At 40.5% G+C, this 25,045-nt stretch overlaps 1 protein-coding gene across 4 annotated transcripts in view; it reads right to left on the bottom strand.

The window, feature by feature from the left end:
• The window catches only part of LOC148880182 (zinc finger protein-like protein), a 41,366-nt gene extending 19,965 nt beyond the window's left edge, over window positions 1-21,401 (bottom strand). The window contains exons 1-6 of one of the 4 annotated variants that reach the window (XM_088962000.1): window positions 20,940-21,401; window positions 19,972-20,429; window positions 18,964-19,080; window positions 12,632-12,746; window positions 11,406-12,074; window positions 3,643-3,720 (exon numbers count right to left, since the gene is read on the bottom strand). In XM_088962000.1, the coding sequence (XP_088818126.1) occupies window positions 3,643-3,720; window positions 11,406-12,074; window positions 12,632-12,746; window positions 18,964-19,080; window positions 19,972-20,429; window positions 20,940-21,362 (1,860 nt within the window). In that variant the 5' untranslated portion in view covers window positions 21,363-21,401. The remainder of the gene's footprint in view (window positions 1-3,642; window positions 3,721-11,405; window positions 12,075-12,631; window positions 12,747-18,963; window positions 19,081-19,971; window positions 20,430-20,939) is intronic. The other 3 variants (XM_088962002.1, XM_088962001.1, XM_088962003.1) reach the window with 3 other exon arrangements.
• Window positions 21,402-25,045: the final 3,644 nt, after the last annotated feature.

Raw genomic sequence — 25,045 nt, 5'->3', positions numbered from 1 at the left:
AAATAAATAAAACATAAAAAAAGCACCAATACAGGCCGGCCAGCATCAATATTTAGAACCTTTCTTTCCACCTTCTATCCCTTCCTCCCCTTATGATTCCCCCACATCCACCTCATTTCCCGCCCTCTTTTGACCTCCCCCCCCCCTCGAGCATTACATACCTATTGGCTTGAGTTTTTAGGCGGAGGTAACATCAGCAGAGTGACCACCTCCCTTTCTTCAACAATCGCCAGTGGGGTAATCTCCTCTAGTTCAGAATCTTCTAAGGTTAGATCCTTCTCCACTTCCATCGCTCCTTGTCCCTCTCCCGGAAGCCGGATGGACGTTAAGAACTCATCTCTAAAGGTAGGTTGTACATCTACACGAATTTGTCTATTTCCCACCAATCCTGGCTCCACCTCTTTACCACGCTCCAACTGATCTTTCTCCCTTCTATTAGTAGCAACATTTGTCAGGTTTGTTAAGAACTCATCTCCAAAGGTAGGTTGTACATCTACACGAATTTGTCTATTTCCCACCAATCCTGGCTCCACCTCTTTACCACGCTCCAACTGATCTTTCTCCCTTCTATTAGTAGCAACATTTGTCAGGTTTGTTAAGAACTCATCTCTAAAGGTAGGTTGTACATCTACACGAATTTGTCTATTTCCCACCAATCCTGGCTCCACCTCTTTACCACGCTCCAACTGATCTTTCTCCCTTCTATTAGTAGCAACATTTGTCAGGTTTGTCCCTTCTAAGTCCAAGTCCCCCAAAACCCTTCTTACAAGAAGCCCCGCCTGAAATCAAGTAGGCGTAGGCTGTTTGTAGTTTCCTACCAGGTCACCCGAGCCCCCCAAACCTGCACTGATAATCTCATTGATCCCCATCGGGTTAATTTCCTCTGACCCACCATCTTGGCCCTCCCTGACCCCCATTAGCTGGTTCCCACTTCAACTCCTTCAAATAGTCCATAATAGCTTTTTTTAACTCCTCATTTGAGATGCCCATCTTAGTTTGTGATGCACTTAAATTTTGAAATTCAAATCGCACAACCCCTTGGCCATTGGGTCTACCGAACAGGCAAGGGGAGTTTGATGTCCCTTTGAATTCGTTTTTCAGAAGATCCTGGATGAGCCAAACTGGTTCCTGAACTGGGTTCCCACAGCCCCCTGTCTTCCTCCACTGTCCTCCTCTCAGGCGACTTCTCTGCCATATCACTTTTGTTGTCCTCATCTTCAATGACCACCTTTCTACTAAAGACAGAATCCTCCCCCGCCCTAGCCCCAGAAGCTTCTTACCTCAGTCTCATCTTCCTCCCACCTTCCCGCCTCCCATAAAGGTCTTCTCTCTTGCCAGATCTAGACCGAAAAGCTAGAATCACCTGTCTTTATCATGATTTTCTCCAGAATCTCTCCCCGTGCTTTTACTTTGATTCGCACCAACTCACAAGTTTTCAACTCCTCAATCGAGTTGTTCGTTCCTAAATATCCCCCACATAGGTTTCCTATACGGCTGTACCTTCAATGACGCTCGAACACCAAAGTAACAAAGGTAGGCCTAACACCTTAATCTAGGTCTCCTTCAAAACAAAGTAGTCTTCAAGAATTTTCAATACCTCACAGCATGCTTCATCCAATCACCAATCTATTGTCAATCATGCTTGCCCAAACCACCAAGGACCATTCCATAGTACCCAGTCAGCCTCTGCTTCAAAAGGGAAGATAAAAAGGTAGTGATCTTCAATAAGCTTCTTAATCCCCACCCATACAAATTTTCCCCACCTTTTGCTCGCCCAAGATTCTATTTCCTCCATCTTCAACCTTCGATCAAAACGCCATACTGAATTTCCCTTCAGGAAACTTCTTCTTGCTTCTACTCCTTTAACCTCTGTTTCCAAAAGACAATACTCTCCCTCCCTACGCACCTATGTTTTTCCAAAGCCTGGCCAAACTCCCGCTACTGCCGTATTTCTAAAAGAGAGGTTGTTTCTTAGTTCTGATCCCTTCCTAAACGGGTTATACCATGTATCCACCCCTGACTTTCCACCTCCTTTGTAGGGGAAATCCTGTCTTGCTTTCATCCTCCCTTTCCTACCCCAAATCTTTCTTCCTAAATTCCTCTAACCTCACCTTGCCACACCACTTGAGAGAACGTCGGAACTGGGGTTCACCGCTGCTCGCAAGACAACAGTAACCTCGTCATTGGAGGGGATGCCAGATCTGGGATACCCTTCACCAACATCGCTCACTCAAACACCACTGCCGCTCACCCTTCATGCAGTGCTAATTTATGCACTATTTCCTCGCCAGCAATAGTATTTGCTATGGTAACTACTGTTATACCAAGCAATGCAGTTGAGATTACATGCAAAACTGCTCCAAATCCCGCTGCATAAAAGGAATATTTGAGCCCCAAAGGAAGTCTTAAATATTCCAATGGCCATTGTGCCACCTCACATCCCAAGATATTTGCATACTCCAGCATCTCCCCTTCTTCCATATTAACACCCACAATACAACTCTTGTCAAAGTTCACCTTGAGATTGAAGATTAGCTCAAAAAGTTGTACTGTCAACTCGAGATTCCTAACTCAATTCCTATTACTGCCTTCACAAAACAGCAAGTATCATCTGCAAATTGCAAATAGTAATTGGAACATTGCCCCGACCAACCTTCCAGAATGCTTATTGCTAGGGCAGACTCAAGAATTAGAATATCCTGAGATAAGATGTCATATGTGACAAAGATTACTACTTTTTAATTTTTTAAGTTTATAAAACTTATAGAAGACATGTGCTGATCTACTAAAAGAATTTTGTTAAATGTGCAATACTGCACAATCTTCACTTTGTCTTGCCCTAAGGTTCTTAACCAAGAGTCCAAAATGGTTTAAAAACTTAACAACTGAATAGGTATGAATTCTTTTATATTTTCAGTAAGATCACCAGGTGAGTTTTCAGGTGGCTTGGCTCTAAAGATTGGCATGTGTAGCTCACCCAAATTTAGGGTGATTTTGAACTAATAAGTAGGTGTCCAACTCCTAATGCCTAATGGATTGATTCAGGGCAATTCACGAGCCAACCAAGTTATCCTACAATGGCAAGAATATCAAAGACAAGGCATTAATGACTGAAAAATTGTAGACCATATCCATATTGACATCTAAAATACTGTCTCACTTGTCAATGAGGAGAATTAAATGCCAAAGAAAATATTACTTGTGAAATTATAACATATTTGCTTAAAAAATATTAAAGCTAAAAAGGAAGAAAGCTTTTGAACTTACATGAGAATACGTGTCCAAATCGTAACACCCCCAGAGTATTAAGAATGTGTAAAGGAGTATAAGAGACATATTCACATATACATGCACAAAAACCAATAAACAAAAGAACCAGGGTATTGTGGTGCAACACCCCTGGTTTGTAGAAATTATAACATATTTGCTTAAAAAATATTAAAGATAAAAAGGAAGAAAGCATTTGAACTTGCATGAGGATATTTGTCCAAATCTTAACACCCCCAGAGTATCAAGCATGTGTAAAGGAGTATAAGAGGCATATTCACATATACATGCACAAAAACCAAAAAACAAAAGAACCAGGGGTATTGTGATGCAACATGCCAGAGCATGGAATAATAAGAACTGAGAAATATGCACCTGAGCTTTCTTTTCTTTTGCTCTCCTCAATTTCTTCAATTCTTTTGATTTTGCTTTCCTTTTGGCATCTTTCTCTGCCTAAACATGCATACAATATGATGTCAGTGTTTTAGAAGTTAACAAAGCATAGAGAACTATTCCTCAGTTTGTTGTATAAGTTCCAAATTAGTTCATCATTCATTGCAATGATTACCTGATGGAGCATTCAGAATCTCAAAGGTCAGAATTAAAGCACAATACCATAAAACATCCAAAGGTTCAAATTAAACAAGTCTTTGGTTATTCAGATTTTAAATCTAGATAAACAAACTGAGAAAAAAATCACATAGATGACTTGATGTGGATGCGTTTATTGGGAGGACATACCACCGCCGGCAGCAGCAGCGATCTGGTGTTCTCATCCTATCCAGTTTGGCAGCAGCAGTATTCTTATCTCATCTTATCAGCCCAGTCCTATCTTATCTAATTACAGTTCTTATCTTATCTTATCAGTTCAGTAGGATAGATTAAGGAAGTCTTATCTTATCTTATCAGTTCAGTCTTATCTTATCAGTTTAATAGGATAGAGTAGTAGATTAGCAAGGAGTCCTCCTAAAAGTAGGATTCTACCTCTTGTAATCTCCTATTTAAGGAGCTGATATTATTCAATAAAGGTATCCAAAAATTTCAGTCAAGAAAGAGAGCAAAGGAGAGTTGGTGATCTCTTGAACAAATCACCTTTTAGGGCGGCAAGATAGGTTCTTCAAGAAAAGGGAGGAACAAGGGAAAACAGGAGGTTTTCCCCGTGGACTGACTTGTGACGAGATCCTATTCTCGGGCCCTTAACATCTTGGTATCAGAGCAAGGCGTCATGGGTGATCTGGAGCAGTTGTCGTCCAGGGTCCACGAACTAGAGCACCGGCTCGAGGAGACCAGCGCGGAGGTGCGCGAGATCAAGGACGATGTCCGGGAGTTACGGCGTCTGATGGAGTTATTTCTTTCTAACAAGGAGAGGAACCCAGAAGACCGCCGATCAGCCACGGCAGAGTCATCCGGCGAACAGCAGATCGTCACCCAAGGAGCCGCGGTCATTCCCAAATACAGCAGGTTGGAGTTCCCTTCGTACAACGGCACTGGGGATCCCTTGGGGTGGTTGTACCGTTGTGAGCAGTTCTTCTGCAACCAACGAACGGACGACCGAGACAAGGTAAGCCTAGCCGCCTTTCACCTGACAGAGGAGGCACAACTCTGGTTCTATCAATTGGAACAGGAGGAACCCGGGCTCAGTTGGACCCAGTTCAAATCCTACTACCTTCTCAGATTTGGGCCCCTATTGACAAGCAACCCCTTAGGCGAACCGATCAACCTTAAACAAATGGGAACGGTGGCTGAATATCAGCGCCAGTTTCAGACCCTCCTAGCCAGAGCATCATCAGTACGTCCTGACCAGCAGGTAGACATGTTCACCGCAGGGTTAGTAGAACCCCTGAGGGTGGTCGTGGAGATGCAGAATCCCCCCAACCTGGTTATGGCCATGAATCTAGCCCACGCGTTTGAACGCAAGCTGCAACTCTGCAGCGGGACCTTCAGTATGGGACGGCCGCCAACATCATGGGCACCCCTGAAAACACCCGGAGTAACCCCCACCTCTGTAGCTAGCTGAGAACAGAAGTCTCACACGAGCAGCATTCCCAGATCGGCATCAAGTGTAGGAAGCAGTGTAGTGGCTCCCCACATTAAGCGCTTGTCCAGGGCCAAGATGGCAGAACGGCGGGCGAGGGGACAGTGTTTCAACTGCAACGATTTCTATCCGGAGGGACACAGGTGCAAGAGACTTTTCTGCCTCCTGGTGGATGAGCAAGAGGAAGACGAGGAGGAACCCTTAGCGTTCGAGCCCGGGATTTCTCTCCACGCAATCACCGGGATAAAAACTTCTCAGACCATGCAGTTGCAAGCACGGGTAGCAGGAAGACCGGTACGGATACTCGTTGACTCAGGAAGCACACACAACTTCGTAAGTGAGCAAGCTGCCCTTCAATTGGGACTGCCAATGGAATTCAGACCACGACTACAGGTAGCCATCGCAAACAGCGAAAGGGTTCACAGCCCGGGAATCTGTAAGGACGTCCAAATACAGGTCGAATCTGAATCATTCTCTGCTGATTTATTTGTGCTATCCTTGGATGGATTTGATATTGTTCTTGGGGTTAAATGGTTGATCATCCTAGGCCCAATTTTATGGGATTTCAGCCCCCTAACAATGACATTCCTCTTGAATGGAAAGCAAGTCTCTCGGCAGGGTAACAGGGTAAAGGCAAGAAAACCACAGGTTCATGCGCTTCAGGGAGAAACGATGCATACGACGACTATGGAAAGGCTCCTCGCCGATTTTTCAGATGTGTTCCAAGACCCTAAGGGACTTCCTCCTCCTCGAACGTTCGATCATCGAATCCCTTTGGTCGCGAGTTCAGAACCAGTCGTCGTCCGACCTTATCGCTACCCTCATCTACAGAAGGACGAGATAGGAAAGCAATGTGCTGAAATGATGAAACAGGGTATCATACACCCTAGTCGTTCGCCCTTCTCCTCACCGGTACTGTTGGTAGAAAAACGGGATGGTACTTGGAGGTTTTGTGTTGACTACCGAGAGCTCAATAATCGAACGGTCAAAGATAAATTTCCCATTCCCATTGTGGACGAGCTGTTGGACGAACTTCATGGTGCCCAGTATTTCTCAAAATTAGACCTCAGGTCCGGGTACTTCCAGGTCCGAATGGCTCCCCGAGACGTCGAGAAAACTGCCTTCAGAACTCACCACGGCCACTTTGAGATTTTAGTTATGTCGTTCGGTCTCACAAACGCCCCATTCACATTCCAGTCCCTAATGAATGAGGTATTTCAATCCCATCTGCACAAATTTGCTTTAGTGTTCTTTGACGACATTCTAGTTTACAGTAAATCATGGGTAGAACATGTGCATCATCTGCGGACCGTTTTTGAGCTCTTGCGCCAGCACCAGCTCTTCCTTAAACGGTCCAAGTGCTCCTTTGGGGAGGGTCAGGTTCTTTACTTGGGACACGTCATCAACGGGCAAGGTGTAACGGTGGACAGTTCCAAAATTCAAGCTATCAAGGAATGGCCCAAGCCCCAATCTGCCAAGGCTCTACGCGGGTTCCTGGGCCTGACAAGATACTACCGCAAATTTGTGCAGAATTATGGCCTGTTGGCTGCCCCGTTAACCAACCTACTAAAGAAGAATTCCTTCCGTTGGGATGACGCAGCCAATGCAGCTTTTGCAAATCTAAGAGATGCCCTCTCCTCCACCCCAGTTCTGCAATTACCGAATTCAATCTCGAGTTTATAGTCGAGTGCAATAGATCCAGAATAGGGATTGAGGCCGTATTACAGCAACAAGGGCATCCGATTGCCTTCTTCAGTCATAAATTGGCCGACCGACACTTAAAACTACCAACTTATGAGCGCGAACTGATTGGGCTAGCCAGAGCCCTCCAACACTGGAGACCGTACTTGTGGGGGAGGTCATTCGTCGTCAAAGCCGATCACTACCCTCAAGTACTTGTTGGAGTAGCGACTTACCACTTCTCAACAACATTGGATTAGCAAACTACTTGGTTTTGATTTCCAGGTAGACTACAAGGCGAGATCCTTGAATCGAGCCATTGATGCGTTATCTAGGTGTGATGAGGACACTATGCTTCTATGTTGAATTTCCCAGCCTCGCATCACCCTGTTAGACGACATCAAGAAGGCGATGCTGCAATCACCAAAATGGACGACCCTTGTTCAGAAAATTCAGTCCGGAGCCGCCGACTCCAATTGGTCCCTTCATGACGGGTTGGTGCTGTATAAAGGTCGAGTACATCTTCCACTGGATTCCTCTTTAATCCCTTCCATCATCTCCAGTATTCATAACTCCACCCACGAAGGCATTCAGAAGACGTTGCATCGTGTCCAAGCTGATTTCCATTGGCAAAGTATGAAGGCTTCTATTAGGGACTTTATCCAAAATTGCTCCACGTGTCAACAACACAAATGGGAAAACCTACACCCGGCTGGCCTCCTTCAGCCCCTTTCGATTCCAACACAAATCTGGGTTGATATCTCCATGAATTTCATCGAGGGACTACCCAAGGTACGTGGTGGTGGATCGCTTCTCGAAATATGCCCATTTCATCCCTCTATCACACCCGTACAACGCCACTTCAGTCGCCCACGTTTTCTTTATGCATGTTTTCCGTTTACATGGGCTACCAGAATCTATTGTCAGCGACAAGGACCCAGCTTTCACTAGTGCCTTCTGGAAGGAACTATTTCGGCTACATGGCACTACCTTAGCTTTTTCCTCCGCGTATCATCCTCAATCCGACAGACAAATGGAGGTGGTGAACCGCATGATCGAGATGTATCTCCATTGTTTTGTTAGAGATCAACTACGACGGTGGGTGGATTGGCTTCCTTGGGCCGAATACTGTTACAACACCGCCTATCATTCTTCCCTTGGCATGTCTCCATTCCGCATTGTCTATGGTCGAGACCCTCCTCGCTTGTTATCCTATGAACCCGGTTCTACTCGTTTGGAGGAGATTGATCGATCTCTACAAGAGCGCGATGCCCTTCTAGTTGACGTATCTCTTCCCTTACAACAAGCACAGCTCCGCATGAAGCAGACCTATGACCAGCACCATCCAGAATTGTCATTCGAACCGGGACAGTTTGTTTGGTTGAAGCTTCAGCCCTACCGGCAACGCTCCTTGAACCGTCGGGCTGCCCCTAAATTTTATGGGCCCTTCAAAGTTTTGCGACGGATTGGTACGGTTGCATACCAGCTAGAACTGCCAGAGCACAGTCGGATCCATGATGTTTTTAACATCTCCTTGCTCAAACCATTTAAGGGTGTTCCTCCAGACCGAGTTCCCCCCTTGCCACCCTTGAAAGAAGGCAAACTCGTTCCCCAACCTCGGGCACTTGTTCGCTCCAGAATCAATAACGGTATTCGGGAATTCTGGTGGAATGGGACAGCCTACCGTCAGCCGAAGCCACTTGGATCCCCTTGACTGAGTTCCAAGACACTTATCCCAAGTTCGAGCTTGAGGACAAGCTCGTAGTCCAGGAGGGGAGTAATGATGTGGACGTGTTTATTGGGAGGAAATACCATCGCCGGCAGCAGCAGTGATCTGGTGCTCTCATCCTATCTAGTTCGGCAGCAACAGCATTCTTATCTCATCTTATCAGCCCAGTCCTATCTTATCTAATTACAGTTCTTATCTTATCTTATCAGTTCAGCCTTATCTTATCAGTTTAATAGGATAGAGTAGTAGATTAGCAAGGAGTCCTCCTAAAAGTAGGATTCTACCTCTTGTAATCTCCTATTTAAGGAGCTGATATTATTCAATAAAGCTATCCAAAAATTTCAGTCAAGAAAGAGAGCAAAGGAGAGTTGGTGATCTCTTGAACAAACCACCTTTTAGGGCGGCAAGATAGGTTCTTCAAGAAAAGGGAGGAACAAGGGAAAACAGGAGGTTTTTCCCGTGGACCGATCCGTGACGAGATCCTATTCTCGTGCCCTTAACATGACTACACAGCCTAGTTTTCTTTTTTTTAATCACACCAACAGTGCAAATGTCTAGTAATGGAGCATTTTTTTAATTTGCCATTACATCACCAAATCCAGCATTCCAAGAAACAAATCCTTAGTTATCCATTAAGAAGAAACTACGTAGCATGAACTGGATATACGTGTGTAATCCCCAGCCAGCACTCCAATGGTGCCTGGAGAAAATCAGAATTATTGCCTAGTTAATAGAAAAATTATTGTGTTCTAGTCTCTACTTCAATACCTAACAGTTAAGTATGCAGGTCTGAGCAGCAATCTATTGCAGGTTTAAGGGGCTAGAAGGGCAGGGCATGGGCTGAAGTGGTAAGAAATGATTTAAGCGCTAATAATTTAACCATGGATATGGCACTAAACAGAACAGAATGGCAAAACAAGATTCATGTAGCTGACCCCATATAGTCAAGGTAAGGCTTAGATGGTGATCTCACAAACCAACTGCTAAGAGTATCGGTTTTCAAACTCCACTAATCACCATCAATTGGTAGATGAGATCAATTTTTAGGTTTTAATTAATATCAGGGAATTGATATTAATTAGACCTGTTCATGGGCTGGGTAGCCCGATGGGCCAGCCCGGCCCGACCCGATATTTTTCGGGCTTGGACAAAATTTCGGGCCTGCGGGCTCGGCCTTGGGCTTTATCAAATAAGCCCAACCCGACACTATTACATATAATAGAAATATACATTATTTATATATAATATGTATTTATTTATAAAGATATTATCAAATATTAATTTACTATTCAGGAAATATGAATTAATTTATTAGTTTATTAAATTACACAAAAAATAGGACATTTTATGTGCAGATCGGGCTCGAGCTTTGGGCCTTAATGCCTTATATAAGGGCTGGGCTCAGGCTCAAGATCTAGGCCCAAAGGTCAGGCTGGGCCAGGGCTTGGGCCTGGATATTTTCTGTTGATAAAGAGGCAAAGCCCGTCCCTTGAACAGGTCTAATATTAATGACTGAACATCAAGGCAATGAAACAAGAAGAAATCTGCTGGACTTTAATGTGTGCATGATTAGCTCCAGAGAAATAGCCCACATTTAAATAATATAACAAATGTTCCCTTGATACACTAAACACCCTTGAAAGCAAACATACTAAAAGCTCAACAAAACATCCAATGGTATAGCATTTAGAGAATATAGACTCCAACTCTCTAAGCATTGCAGCCAACTTTAAATACAGACACTCTAAATTTAAATCAACTAGTAATTACTATTCAGAATTGTTTACTAAGTATTTACCATACATGTTAAAAAACACTAACAATTGTCTCCATTAGTCTAGAAGATGGAGTCTGAAATTCCAAAAAATAAAAAAAAGGAAGAAAAAAGAAAGAAAAGAAAACTAAAAGTATTTTTACCACAACGGTAATGCTAACCTAATTTATATGCTCTCAATCTTTGATATCACGAATCCCAACTTGCCTATATCGATTCAAGGGCTAGGATCTTTCTCTTTCAACTGTAGTGCATGAAGAACAGGACAACAGATAGACTGTTTGAGTAGTACTATCATCAATACTTCAAATTAAGTCAAAATATTCTGTTCTTTCAACAAATCAGGTATGGCACACTTAATGGTAACAAAATCAAATTCTGGAAAGGCTTGTGGTGAGGGAGCAGTCTCTTACAGACAGATTTCCTAGGTTGTTCACTTTGTCCAATTTAAAAGATTCATTTTGTTTCCCAGAGTGTATCCTAGGTTGTTCACTTTGTCCAATTTCTAATTTCTTAGTTCCCTTTGCTTCCTTGGACAGTGTTACTCTTTGTGATTCTAAACCTGATCATACAGTTTAGTTTACTTGCTCCTCAGTTTCTTTCTCTTGTGCTTCCTTTTTTAAGGAATTTTCTTGTGGCTCAATTGGCATGTCTAGGAATCCAAGCGCAGCATATGTAAAATTGCAGGCCGGGTCGGTCTGGGCTCAGGTTAGGCCCACCCAGGATGCACCCCTAAAATTGAACATAAAGGATGTTTATGAAAGGTAGGAAGCTAGGTCTAGCCAATTGAAGAGGGATTCTAGGAACAATTTGTGTTCTTGTGCTAATTCTTTAATCATAAACCAACATAATTCAGACTGTTACTGATGAAAAAAAATATAGGAAAAGTCAGATTTAACAAAAAAATACATCAATATAACCTGTTTAGCTGCTTGAGATTCCTCCATTTCTTTTGTCAATGCACTAGGAACTTTAGCAGCATGCCAGTCCCACTTGTCAATGTTCAATGCCATGAACCGTCTAAAAATATTCCTTACTTCCTTCTCAGTTGCCAGCATATATGGTGTCCTCCCTCTTTCATCTTTAATAGAAGGATCCAAACCCTGTTCTAAAAGCTCCAAAGTTTTATGAGCATTGCCAGACATTGCTGCTTCATGAAGAGGAGTTGTCACATCCACAGATTTACTCTCACTTGATAGAGGCAATGCATCATAACTTTTGAGATCTGAACATACTACAGTGGTTTCCTTTCTTTCAAAGTAGTCCACCAACTTTTCCTCATTAGAATCAAGATGGCTATTTTGCATATTTACTGCGCATGATGCTGATGCCACTTTAATGCTAGGTGGACATCCCTTCTCATCCATCTCATAGGTCAGATGTGTCAAATGGTTATATATTCTCTTAGCTTCTTTGAAGGTAGGTCTATGGACAGTCAGAGGAATATGCCGTACAACTAATTGTTGATGAGTAAAGAGTGCCTTTTCCCCATTAAAAAACAGTTGACTATTGCCAGAAGGAGCATAGATGAAAATGCATGACGAAGCATCAAAATATGGCTTCCAAGCATCAAGCAATTCTTGAATTTCCTAGAATAGTAACAAAGAAGGAAATAATGAGAAGCATGAAAAACAAGACATGTTCAAGGACGCACATGGCACTACATAAAATTTGGTAACAATACATATTAAATGCAAAAAAAAGGACTGGTAAAAAAGCAAGTCCAATATATTGGATTATTAACTGTTAGGTGTGATTGTTCCAATACATAATTACAGAATATTATCTATCATTAACAGAATCAAAAAGTTTATGTAACGTAGCAATTATCAGCACTCTGCTGAGAGAGAAGATCCAATAATTGTCTATAAATGGAGCCATCAGGTCCCCCAACGCATACACACCCCATCACCCTTGGCCTATATTGCTTCTAGCCCCCAGTACATCTCTCTTCTGTCCACCCTTCTCTAGCTAGGGAACCAGCTAGAGAATTTGCTGTTTTCTTGACACGTGAAATTGTGAATAGTATTCATGGAATGGACCAGAGATTTGCTTCTCTAATCTTGTGCCTATATTCCCAGGGAAGATTAAAGAAGTTACAGACAAATTTAATCAGGTTTTCACTCCGTATAAGAATTTCCAATACCTTCTTCAGAGCCAATTCATTATACCGGCGAAGAGAAGCACCAGCAGAGTGTGCAGCTTTGCCACTTGCATCTTTGGATGATTGCTTTTTACCAGCCTTAGCTCTAATAACATATCTGCAGAACAACATGTATTAAATCAAATAAAGGAAAAGCAACACTATATCCTTTGTAAGTCCAAAAAAAGTAATCTATGATAGACAGTTATGCCCTTAGCTCCAATCAGAATGATGCACATTATGACATTTAATGTAAATGAATAAAGTACATATTTGATTCATGTTATTATAGTGTGTTTCTGTGTAATACCCTTAAACTGGACACATATGAGACTCGTGTTAGCTTAGAATCTTCACAGCCGTTGGATAGATCTGGGGAGATTTATCCTGCCAAGGTTGACATTGATGTGCCGCCAAATTGGTTGGGGTGGATTGTCTCAGCTACTAAGGTGAGACTTGAGGTACATGCAGTGTGGGTTTTCTTGAAACCTTGAACCGGACCAGAATTCCAGTATTGCCCTGGACCTTGGAGATAGATGGGCAAAACTGGAATGTTACACCTGACCCCTACACTCGATTATGATACTACACTAGGTGTTGGATTGGGCTGTCTTTGATATGTCAATCATTAAGATCCTTAGAGGGGGTCAAAACTTAAGTATGTTGGGACAGTCCGAGAATTCATCTGGGTGGGTGATCATAGTGACAGAATCAGCCCCTTTGTTGGACAAAGTGAATGATCAGGGATGCACTCTCTCTAATGGAAACCGAAACTGCTGGCAGTTGATTTCAACCGTTGAAATTTGTTTTGCAAAATATATTTATATAGATATATATATATATATATATATATATATATATATATATTATGGTTTCAAAATGTTTGCAAAATGTTTTAATTCCCGGAATCTATGTGAGTAGAGAGTGCAGCACTATACCTTGCAGCCAAGGGAGAGGTCCTCTCTTGTTGGGTAGTGTTTGATTATGGGCTGAGAGGTTAAGTGTAAGATCATTGAGGGTAACACCTGATGGGCTAATCTTGCATCTATCCACAGTCCTTGAGATTTTATAAGGTGGCTTGACCCAAGGACCATTTAGTGTAAATATTGGACCCATTAAGAGCCCATGGTGATGGACTCAAGGGTTCACTGCTTCCTACAGTGAATTCAGCCAGGCCTTGTAACAGAAGAGGCTGGGTTGAATCCATGTGGCTGATGTGTAGATCAATGTTTGGATCTCACACCATACAAGGATAGCCAATTGGGCAGCAGTTAAGAGGTTAAGTGAGCACATAGACTTAATAGGCCTAAAGCCCAATTCGAACTGGCTTAATAAGACTTATTAATTTGGGGCGATTCTGGGATTTAGATCAGTAGATAGGATAAGGGATTATCCCTATCCACTCAGAGAGTCCAAATCCAAATAAAGATTTGGATCAGGAAACTCCTAATTTGATTAGGAAGTTTGATCTTTATTTGTAGATAAGATAAGGGATTATCCTTATCTCTTAAAGAGAGTCCAAATCCAAATACAAGATTTAGATTAGGAAATTCCTAATGGGATTAGGAGATCTTTAAAGGCTATAAATAGAGGAGCAGGGAGAACCTTCAAGACACAATACTCAATTCGCAGATTACAAAGAGAGAAGAATCTGCAGTTTGAATGCTCTTTTCTTCTGCTCTTTCTTGCTCTTGCCGCCCCTGACAGTTCGATTTCCACCTGTGGGAGTGATCAAGAAAGGTTCTTGATATTACCTTTTGGTAGAAAGGGTAATTTGAAGTCGTGCTCACCAGCCCTCCATCACATTCTTGTTTGATTCTCGCTAAAGAGCTATCCTGCTGATTCTGCTCCATCTCACACTGTGTCATCTTCAGTGGAGCAGTCTTTGGTTTTCTCCTTGGGCGTGAACACCTTCGTTGGGAGTTACCGTTACTCCGTATCAGGTATATCCCTCTTCTACCTTTTGGTTTCAGATCTGGTCCAGTTTGGTGTCAAAATTGATCATTGAAAATGCAGTTTTCTAAAATAGGTAATGTGATTCCCACATGGGAGAGAGAAATTTTGTAAATTTTGCCCAACCTTCCTGTAGGGTCCGGCCATCCATATGATGGATCTCTCATCCCTTCAGTGGTATCAGAGCCAGTTTCAAATCTTGAGCCAAAATTAACCAAATCTAGAACTGCGCAAATGGGCAGAAGGTGTTCTACCCGATTTGCGTAGATTAGAGATTTTGTGGGAAATTGGTTCCTAGATTTTGGGCGATTGATCTGAAATTAAATATTTATAAAATTTGAATTATATTTAGAATTGTTCAGCATATTTTTCTTGATTTTTTGGTAGTTCGTATGGTGGAGATCAAAATCTTTAATGGCACAAGAAATCTGCGTTTTTGCTGTTCTTTCACATTCTTGGTCTGTAAATAATTTTTTTTTTAAAACAAAATGTATAGGAATTCAATTTTAATGTAATATTAATAGAAGTTAGGTTTTCTATTTTATTTTATTCGAAATTGAAGCAGAAAACACAAGGAGATTTTCGCATATTAGGGTTCGGCCATCTGCGATTTGCCATTTTCGAAACTGCATGCTGTGATCTAACTTTTGTTTCGCATGGTAGTAGTCCTACGAACAGCCCTCCTACTTATTCTTGAATGTCTTGTATCAGTAATTTAATTTCAGATCATGTTCTTGAATTAAATCTTGAATTAAAAATCAAACCCTAGACCCATTCAAACCATATTGGACCAAACTGGTTGGACCGAATCTATGGTTCGATGGGGGCTGTTCTCAGCCCTAATTTTTCACTCATGGGTCCAGGAGTTGATGGTTAATTGCAATATGCAATTCAGCCCATATCTCTAAAACCCAGTTTTAATGTATTAAAACTACTTTAGCCCAATTTCAGCATAAAAGCTACATGGGCCGAACTGCTTTTGCAATTCAGTCCATATACCTAGATAATATTAATCAGTAATATTATGAATCTTTATGGGCTTTAATTATGGGTTTTACAATTATTAATTGATTGGATCAATTATGTTGTTCCTGCATGTGATGTATGGACGTGTGATGTGCAACGTTCATGGGCCATAAGTGCTTGGCCCATGTTGAAACGATAGTGGCTTTTGCGCACATCATGGCTGAATGCACATCATTGCCATGATGTCCTCAAGATCATTGGATGATTTCCTTTCGTGGTGGGCCCCACACCTGTTTCCTCCCAAAGAAAAACCATGCGGAACCCTAGTCGTTTAGGGCCCATCTAAATCTGGATTTATGAAAGCTAGTGGGAGCCACTTTGGTTTGACCTAAATTAAACTAGGGCGTAATATTTCGTTCCCTCCACTGAAATATGAGTGCATGTGATAGGGAAATTCATATGATGAACTCTCTAAAGGCCATTAGTATGAAGATGAGGCATTTAGTAATAAGGAAACGCACCATAAAATTGGGTTATCCATTTGCTGTTGGATTTGTTGAATTATTTCATTAGATGATAGGGGCGTCATAGACCGATGTGGGAGGGACTTATCCTAAAATGGAAGACTCTCTCACGATACATTGGCGTTCACGAATATGATGGGTGAACACTCACTGGACAGAAAGGTTTAACCTAAAATGGCAATGAACCTTGTCTGACAGAGGCCAAAGGGAAAGCTCATAAGATGAGTGAATATGATCATTCACAGAAAGGTGGTGGGGTTATGCAGCTGAAACAGTTGGCTCCATGCACCTTATGTGATTTCCCACATTTCCAGAGACATAATTCACAGTGTCCGTCACTAAGATAGGAGGGAAATCTCGAAGATGAATAAATGGAAATGGAACATAGATTAAAAGCCATATTTATGTAGATAACATGAATCAAATAAGGTTGTGGACTAATATTTGTTTTGCCCTTTATCAGAAATGGCAAACGGACAATTCGCTAGATGTTGGATTGGGCTGTCTTTGATATGCCAATCATTAAGATCCTTAGAGGGGGTCAAAACCTGGGTATGTTGGGACAGTCCGAGAATTCATCTAAGTGGGTGATCATAGTGACAGGATCAGCCCCTTTGTCGGACAAAGCAAATGATCGGGGATGCACTCTCTCTGATGGAAACCTAAACTGCCGACATTTTGATTTCAACCATTGAAATTTGTTTTGCAAAATATATTTATATAGATATATATATGGTTTCAAAATGTTTGCAAAAGGTTTTAATTCCCGGGATCCATGTGAGTAGAGAGTGCAGCACTATACCTTGCAGGCGAGGGAGAGGTCCTCTCTTGTCAGGCAGTGTTTGATCATTATGGGTTGAGAGGTTAATTGTAAGATCATTTAAGGTAACACCTAATGAGCTAATCTTGCATCTGCCCACAGTCCTTGGTGATGGACTCAAAGGTTTATTGTTTCCTACAGTGAATTCGGCCAGACCTTATAACAAATGCTGGGTTGAACCCATGTGGCTGATGTGTAGATCAATGTTTGGGTCTCACGCCATACAAGGATAGCCAACTAGGGAGCAGTTAGGAGGTTAAGTGAGCACATAGACTTAATAGGTCTAAAGCCCAATTCGAACTGGCTTAATAAGACTTATTAATTAGGGGCGATTCTGGGATTTAGATCAGCATATAGGATAAGAGATTATCCCTATCCACTCGGAGAGTCCAGATCCAAATAAAGATTTGGATTAGGAAACTCTTAATTTGATTAGGAAGTTTGATCTTTATCTGTAGATAAGATAAGGGATTATCCTTATTTCTTAAAGAGAGTCCAAATCCAAATACAAGATTTAGATTAGGAAACTCCTAATGGAATTAGGAGATGCTCTCTTTAAAGGCTATAAATAGAGGAGCAGGGAAAACCTCCAAGACACAATACTCAATTCGCAGATTACAAAGAGAGAAGAATTTGCAGTTTGACTGCTCCTGTCTTCTGCTCTTTCCTGCTCTTGCCGCCCCTATAAGTTCGATCTCCACCTGTGTAAGTGATCAAGAAAGGTTCTTGATATTACCTTTTGGTAGAAAATGTAATTTGAAGCCGTGCTCACCAGCCCTCCATCACATTCTTGTTGAAGAATTTGATTCTTGCTTAAGAGTTTTCCGGCTGATTCTGCTCCATCTCACACTGTGTCATTTTCAGTGGGAGCAGTCTTTGGTTTTCTCCTTGGGTGTGAACACCTTCGTTGGGAGTTATTGTTACTCCATATCAGGTATATCCCTCTCCTACCTTTTGGTTTCAGATCTGATCCGGTTTGGTTTCAAGATTGATCATTGAAAATACAGTTTTCTAAAATAGGGAATGTGATTCCCACATGGGAGAGAGAAATTTTTTAAATTTCACCCAACCTTCCTGCAGGGTCTGGCCATCCATATGATTTATCTCTCATCCCTTCAATCTGTGTGGATTTAATTAATGCATTAGACTTTGGCTTTATCATTAATTAATGCATTAGACAGTTGTGGACAAAGCAGAATCAACATTTTGAAAACATCACACGACCATTACCAAAATTGAGCCAAAAGAATGGATATTCAGAAGTTGGTGCTTTTTTTTGGGGGGGGGGAGTGGGGAAGGATTTCCTTGGTACTTTTCTGTGTTTGCCTAGACCCCTTTGGCTTTATCAGAGACTAGTACTTGAGAAATCTCTCCATTTTTGTTATTTTAATATTTAATTTTTAACCAATTAGACCATATATGATACATATATAAATGTGCCATGTGAATGTCTTATTAATGTAAGAAAACCACCAAAGAAAACAGAAGAAAACAAGAAACTAGATTTTTAAAATGAGTAATATAGAGAAGAAAAGTAAAACTATAGAAATAATAGAGAGAAGAATAAAATGTAATAATTGATAATAATTCATACAATAATTTGGTGTTCGCAAGGATTTTATGTTGGCTGCCACCCTGACACACAACCCTCATTTGTCTAGGCTTGGGACTAGAAGTGTAAGATAAGATACCATCATACCATTAGTGGAAGGGAAAAGTTTGGTGTTCACAAGAGTAACAAAGGAAAGAAGTAGAGAATAGAAACAAGGAGTTGGTAGAAAGATAGAAATAACGCCCTACCACTATTATATATAAGCCAAGTCCATGTTAAGGAGAAACTTTCTAACTTGCTTACCCAGATCTAGCATATTCCAACTGAACTCAATAAAGCATTAAAAGGTTCCCAAATCCCAAACATGTAGGGTTGGCTACATGAATCATTTTTACCAGTCAACTATCTAGAGCCAGATCCATGGTTAAACTTTGCGCCCATAAATCATTTTTCACTACCTCAAACCCTGTTCTCCTTGGCCTGCTGTAGCTCTTCTAGACCCTGCAAGAACTTGAGATACCTGGGTACATGTGATCCTGTGCAAATACGCTGTATTGTGTCAGATGCTTCAATTTTTAGTGCAAATATATTCAATACCACATCCAGCCATGTTCTTGTCATATCCAATGAACATATCCTGCAACATGCATCGAATCACTTCTTACTAGTACGGTAGTTGGTCCTCTCATGTGCATCCCCCAAACCATCTAGTCTACATTACAACATTGTAGCACTTATTATAATACATAAATGACTTTGATATAATTTACAACCCACCATAGAATCCAGAGAAATAATGTTAAGTTCCTCCCTAATTGTGGCCCATTGCACAACTCTGATAGTAACTATATAAAAAATACAGATGCAGGTCTAATATAATCATCATCATTATTATGAGTGGGATGCAGCATGCCCCAAATGAAGGGGAAAAATAATGAAACGTACTATAATTGTTGTCTACACTTGTATCCATAGCCCAATCCAACAGATTTATCGGCATAATGACTTGACAATTTTAAGAGAACCTTCATTCATGACCGTGTTATATGTACAAATGCAGATGCAACCACCAGGCTTAGTGCATCAGCTTGTTTTTGCCTTTTTGATTAGGTTGTTTCTTATAAATTCAATGAAGCTTTCCTTATCTACTATTTGACAAGAAAATGCAGCTAAGAGTTCTTGTTGCAATATTTTATAGCACTGCCCAAGGCTTAAGGGAGAGTGACAAACAAAGTTGAGTGACAATAGCTATATTGAACATTGTCCAAGGCTTTGTGTGCAGCTGAATTCTTGCACTCGGTGTTTTCAAGTTTCCAGTTTCATTTTGAGGAAAGAAAACGTTTAACTGATTAAAGGTTAGGAACAAATATACCCAAGTCAGTGATACAACATAAAATTATGTCCATGTGTGTGTGAGAGAGAGAGAGTGAAAGAGAGAGAGAGAGATGTTTCTGTAGGTTAATCTGCTATAATAGGAGCACATGACAAATGATAATTGAAAGTACTAGTATGAGAACAAAATACCAACCTATGGAATGTTTTGTGATCCACAACTGAATTCCCATCAAAGACGCATCCCGCAAAGTGTCCACCGCTTGCAAGCAACACAATCCGTAAGTGTGTTTTATCCCGAGGCTCATGGGTCAGATTCTTTAACCTCTCAACTAGTTCATTTTCTCTTAAGTTACACCCCTTCTCCACGGGAACCAACTTATCACCATGAAATGAGATAGTTTCGGATTCAGCCAAAAGCAAGCACTTCCAAATAGAAACTGTCTCTCCCGTCTGAAGATTGATAAACAGTTTTTGTTTACTACTATCCCCTCCTTTTTTGTGTAAGTCATTGTTCGGACAGAAATCTTTCTCAGCCTCATCTTCTGACCCTGATATACTTGATATATCATTATCCTTGAACAAAGAATCTGAAGTTAACTCATAAAAATCTTCCTCCTTTATGGTGTTCTTTCCAGCAATGCTCAGCTTTACCTACAAATAGATATTTACAAGTAACTGTGCATGAATATGCGTGTTTTGGCAATTGTTTTTGTTTTGAAAAACAAAAGCATACATATTGACGAACACCCCTTAAATCTAACATGATATAAAATCATGGACAAAACAAAAAACAATAAACGCAGAGTGGAATTCAACTATTCAAGTGAGTGAAAAGAAAACCTACCACCTTAGATGGCGCTTGATAAATCTGAAATCTGAACTCTGAAAAGTTAAAAAGATACTATTGATAATTCTGAAAAGTTAAAAATATACTATTTGTGTCTGATATGAAGGTGAAGGTAAGGTTGTACTGCACTACTCGGATTTGCCTATATACTGTCCCCGTAAAATATATCTTAACAATTCTCCTATCGCTAACACTAACAATCATGGAAAGAGTACCGGCAATTCAATTCGACAACTTCAGAACATCCTTATTGAAAATACGCCAGAAAATAAAGAAATACACGGTCAAAATTGATTGAGAAACAAAGACTATACATTGAACCTGTGGATGTCGGATTTGAAATGCAAGCGCTGGTCTTGAAGGGACTCGAATTCGGCTTTGCAAGTATTGCAAGTCCATCTGGGAACATCCTTTCTGTTCTCTTTCTTATCCCTTGAATCATCCCCCTTCGGATCTTCTTCGTCAATGGCTGTTGCAGGGTTTTCGAAGTGGCCATACGAAGAGCTTCCGAAGTGAACTAAGCGGCATGAATAAAAGAAGTCCGGTGGGACGTCGAAGACGGAACGCAACTTCGCTTCTGTTTGATCGTTGTTGCTACTGCTGCTGCCGCTGCGGCCGTTGCATCGGCTCTCGCCTGCCATCTCCGTCGCACCCGCCTTCTTGCGTTCCCAGACTACAGGGGTAAAGGGTTTTGAAAACGGGTCGCCCGGATAATCCCATGAACGATTTGCCTTCATACATGTCTGACTGTGATAAAATAACTATTGAAATGGGTAAAAGAGCACTTGATTTAACCGGGTAAGTATACTAATAAATGCCCACTTATATAACATTATATAACAGTTAATAACCTAGTTATAACTCTTAAAAATTGTTTAAGAAATTGCTTATTTGTTCAAAAATTCTCCATAAATTGTAAATAGTTTTATCCTCACGTGCAAATGCATGTACATGTTTACTAATAACTATTAAAATGGGTAAAAAACATCTAACTTTACCAGGTAAGTATATTTATCCAGGTAAATGTTACGCGGTTCTTTTGAGTTTTAGATTTCCAAGTAAATGATAAAATAACATTTTTATCCAAAAAGTAACTATTAAAATGGGTCCTATCATATTTTATAAAAATTTCTAGCTGAGAAAGTTACTTATGGTAAAGGTGTAAAACAAGCCATCTCGGGCATGTCGCCTTCCCTTGGGATAACTTGGGGGTTTGTCCCAACATGGCCCACGGCTTAAGCCCATACAGGCCCATGCCGTGTCGCAGGCCTAGGCCGAGCAAGTCGTAGGCCATGCTGTGGACCTGGGCTAGGGTGACCATGGGTCGGGCCGAGCTTTACACTTATGATAAGGGCTATAACTTAGGCTCGGCCCAGGTTCCAGGCCTGAAACATAAGCCCTAGCCCAAGTCAATACGGGTTGGGGCCAGGTCGGGCCTGATTCCGGACCAATGTCACTCATATATAAAACATTACATATATATTAAATGACATAACATGCATATAGACTTATTTTATACATCATATAATATAAATTATGCATATCATGTTATAATATTTATATATAAAATATATAATATAATGTAAAATAACATGTATACAAGTGTATACATTATACACAAAATGTGTAAGTTTAAATATATGCAGGTCGGGCCAGTTTTAAAGTATTAAGCCCAAGTTCATCCCTAAAATTTGTGGGCCTAATGTGGGCCTGAGCCCGAGCCAGGCTTGAACACAAAACCTAGGCCTAAGCCCAGAATTTCCAGGCCGGGCTAAAATGATCACCCCTAACCTAGGTTGTATTGGGCTGGGCTGTAGGGGCGGCCCTTGGGTGTGGGCCGAATCGGGTCAGACTGGTTTTTTACATTTTTTTTGTTTTTTTGACATTTTTTATTTTTTTATTTCTTTGCTAAGTAAAACTAAAATATTTAATTTTCCTTTAGGACCTATTTGAAAAAATAAGAAATGAGAAATCTAACAAATAAATGAAAAAAAATTAACCAGATAAGAATGGAATAAAAATTAGAAGAAAAATAGGACTTTTATTTCATTTAAATTTAAATGATACAAATTACAAAGCATACAATGGTTGGATACCTAGATGAATGAAATATAAAATTGGAAAATGGAATAAATTAATAAAATATAAAAAATACAAATATAGTTACAAATTAAAAATACAAAATTACATTATTAAAAAATAGCAAATAAATTAAATTAAATTAAATTAAAACAAAATTTACAATAATTTGAAAAAAAATGCTATACAACTATTGAGTGAGCATACAAAAAATATTGACTTCATCATTTTTTTCTCTTATTGTTCATGACTTTCATCATCTGCTTCATGTGAAATATCGGGTGCAGTGTCATGCCCTCATTTGTCTTGTAATCTATTTTCAACATCTAACCAATCTTTACAGTAGATGCACATCTCTAAGCTTTCGTCATTCATACAGTTTCTCTTATCATCCAATACCCTAGTACATGTATTAAAATAAGACTCCGATGGAACTGTAGACACCAAAGGGGTTAGTAGATCATGTTCACTCCACCATGCTAAAATATCATAATTATTTGTTCCGTCACTTAAAGTAGAAAAAATTGCTTATAAATAAAAATTAAGTTCACTAAATGAATTTGTTGTTGAACTAGTGAATTTCTACCTTTTACTTATTAAATATAAAAAGTTTTTTTTCTTCTACTACTGTGCTAAAGTTCAGAAGTGGAAGATGTAGTTGTACAACTTGTAGAAGTATTTCCTATTACTTCATATTCATATAAACTATATATTTCAAATAATAAACTATTAATTTTTTATTTTTTATTTCCAGTTTTAATATTCATATTTTCACAATATCTTTCAAGTAAAATATTTAAAAAATCTTTCCTAATCCTAGGATCTAATATTGTAGCTAAACAATAAATAGGAGAAATGTTCTCCCAATATTTTTTTTAATTTATTTTCTATTATTTCAACAATACTTTTAAATTGTGGATTATTTATATATCTTTTGCAAAACAATCACTAATGACTATTAATTTATAAGGTAAATTACAACTAATTAGATAACAAATAACCGATAATTCATTAGTTGCATCATTAAAATGTTCTAAAAAATCTCTTATACAAATTGCAATTTCTTCCTCAAATAACATATCAGTAGGCATTTTTGTATTATAAAAATCATTAAGAATTTGTTTGTAAGAAACAAAACTTTCTAACATAGCATAAGTAGAATTCCATCTATGTTTAACATGTAATATAAAATGCTTATATTTTAAACCATAATTTTGGCATAAATATTTAAATTCTTATTTTCTTACTCCAGAACTTTCAATATATATATAAAATACAATTTATAATTTTATAAATATGAGTAGAAATAATATTTAAAGCATCTTGAATACATAAATTTAAGATGTGACATGCACATCTGATATGAAATAATTTATCAATTAAACATGGTTTTAATTGAGATTTTAAAATATTTGTTGCCGAATCATTATTACTAGCATTACAGCACAACACAACAGCATGACAGCACGTAGGCGTGATTTGGCCCGACCTCGTAGCTCAGGTACACGTAGGCGTGACCTAGCTCAAATAGTGACTCAGCATGACAGCACAACAGCACAACGGACAAGAGCACAACTCGGTGGGGAAGTCCCACCGAGTTCAGCACGGCAACTTAGCAAGTAAACTACTCGTCGAAAGCCGCCTCGCCTGCACCTCCTCCCCGGGGTCAAGGGACTTCGGGGGTCCCGAGTTCGGGGCACCCTGACCCCTTTTGAGACCCGAGCTCCTCCCAATGGACCTCGGGCCACTCCCAAGCAAGAACGCATCGATTCTTCTTTGGACGCCCCGAGGCATAAAGACCTCAGGTCGGCTAGCTCGGCATAACCAGCTGCAGGCAGCCGGTCACTTAAGCAACGGCCCAGCTCAGGGCAATTCGTAGGAGAGCAGCTCGATATACCATAGGATGGCTTCTTGCCCAAACGCCATACCTGACAAACCTGCGAATTGCAGGCATGTCCCCTCACCGCGCTTGCCACCTTTAGGAAGGCGTCCCACACCTGACAGACACGTACCCTGGACGACGGCCCTACGCGTTCCACCTCAGTCCTGCCTGTAGTGGCTGTTGAAGACTGACAGTGGCGGTTATACCTGCCCTGTCAGAAGTCAGAGGGCTAGGAGCAATGGAATTCAGCTATAAGGAACTTACCCTAAAGGAACAAGGTATCAGAAATCACTAGCGCAACCTACACTCTTAGCCTTCGTTCTCTCTTTGCTTCTTATACACAATACTAACTTAAGCATCGAACCGTTCCCGCTGGGAAACCCCCCGGGAGTTCTTCCTCCTTCCTCTCATTTCAGGTACATCTCAAGAGCCACACGAGCGCCAGCTAGGAGTGACCGG

Source organism: Nelumbo lutea, chromosome 1 (assembly GCF_056320005.1).
Source record: "Nelumbo lutea isolate HS-2025 chromosome 1, American lotus-T2T, whole genome shotgun sequence".
NCBI classification, from domain to species: domain Eukaryota; kingdom Viridiplantae; phylum Streptophyta; class Magnoliopsida; order Proteales; family Nelumbonaceae; genus Nelumbo; species Nelumbo lutea.
This window is presented reverse-complemented; position numbering and strand designations above follow the sequence as displayed.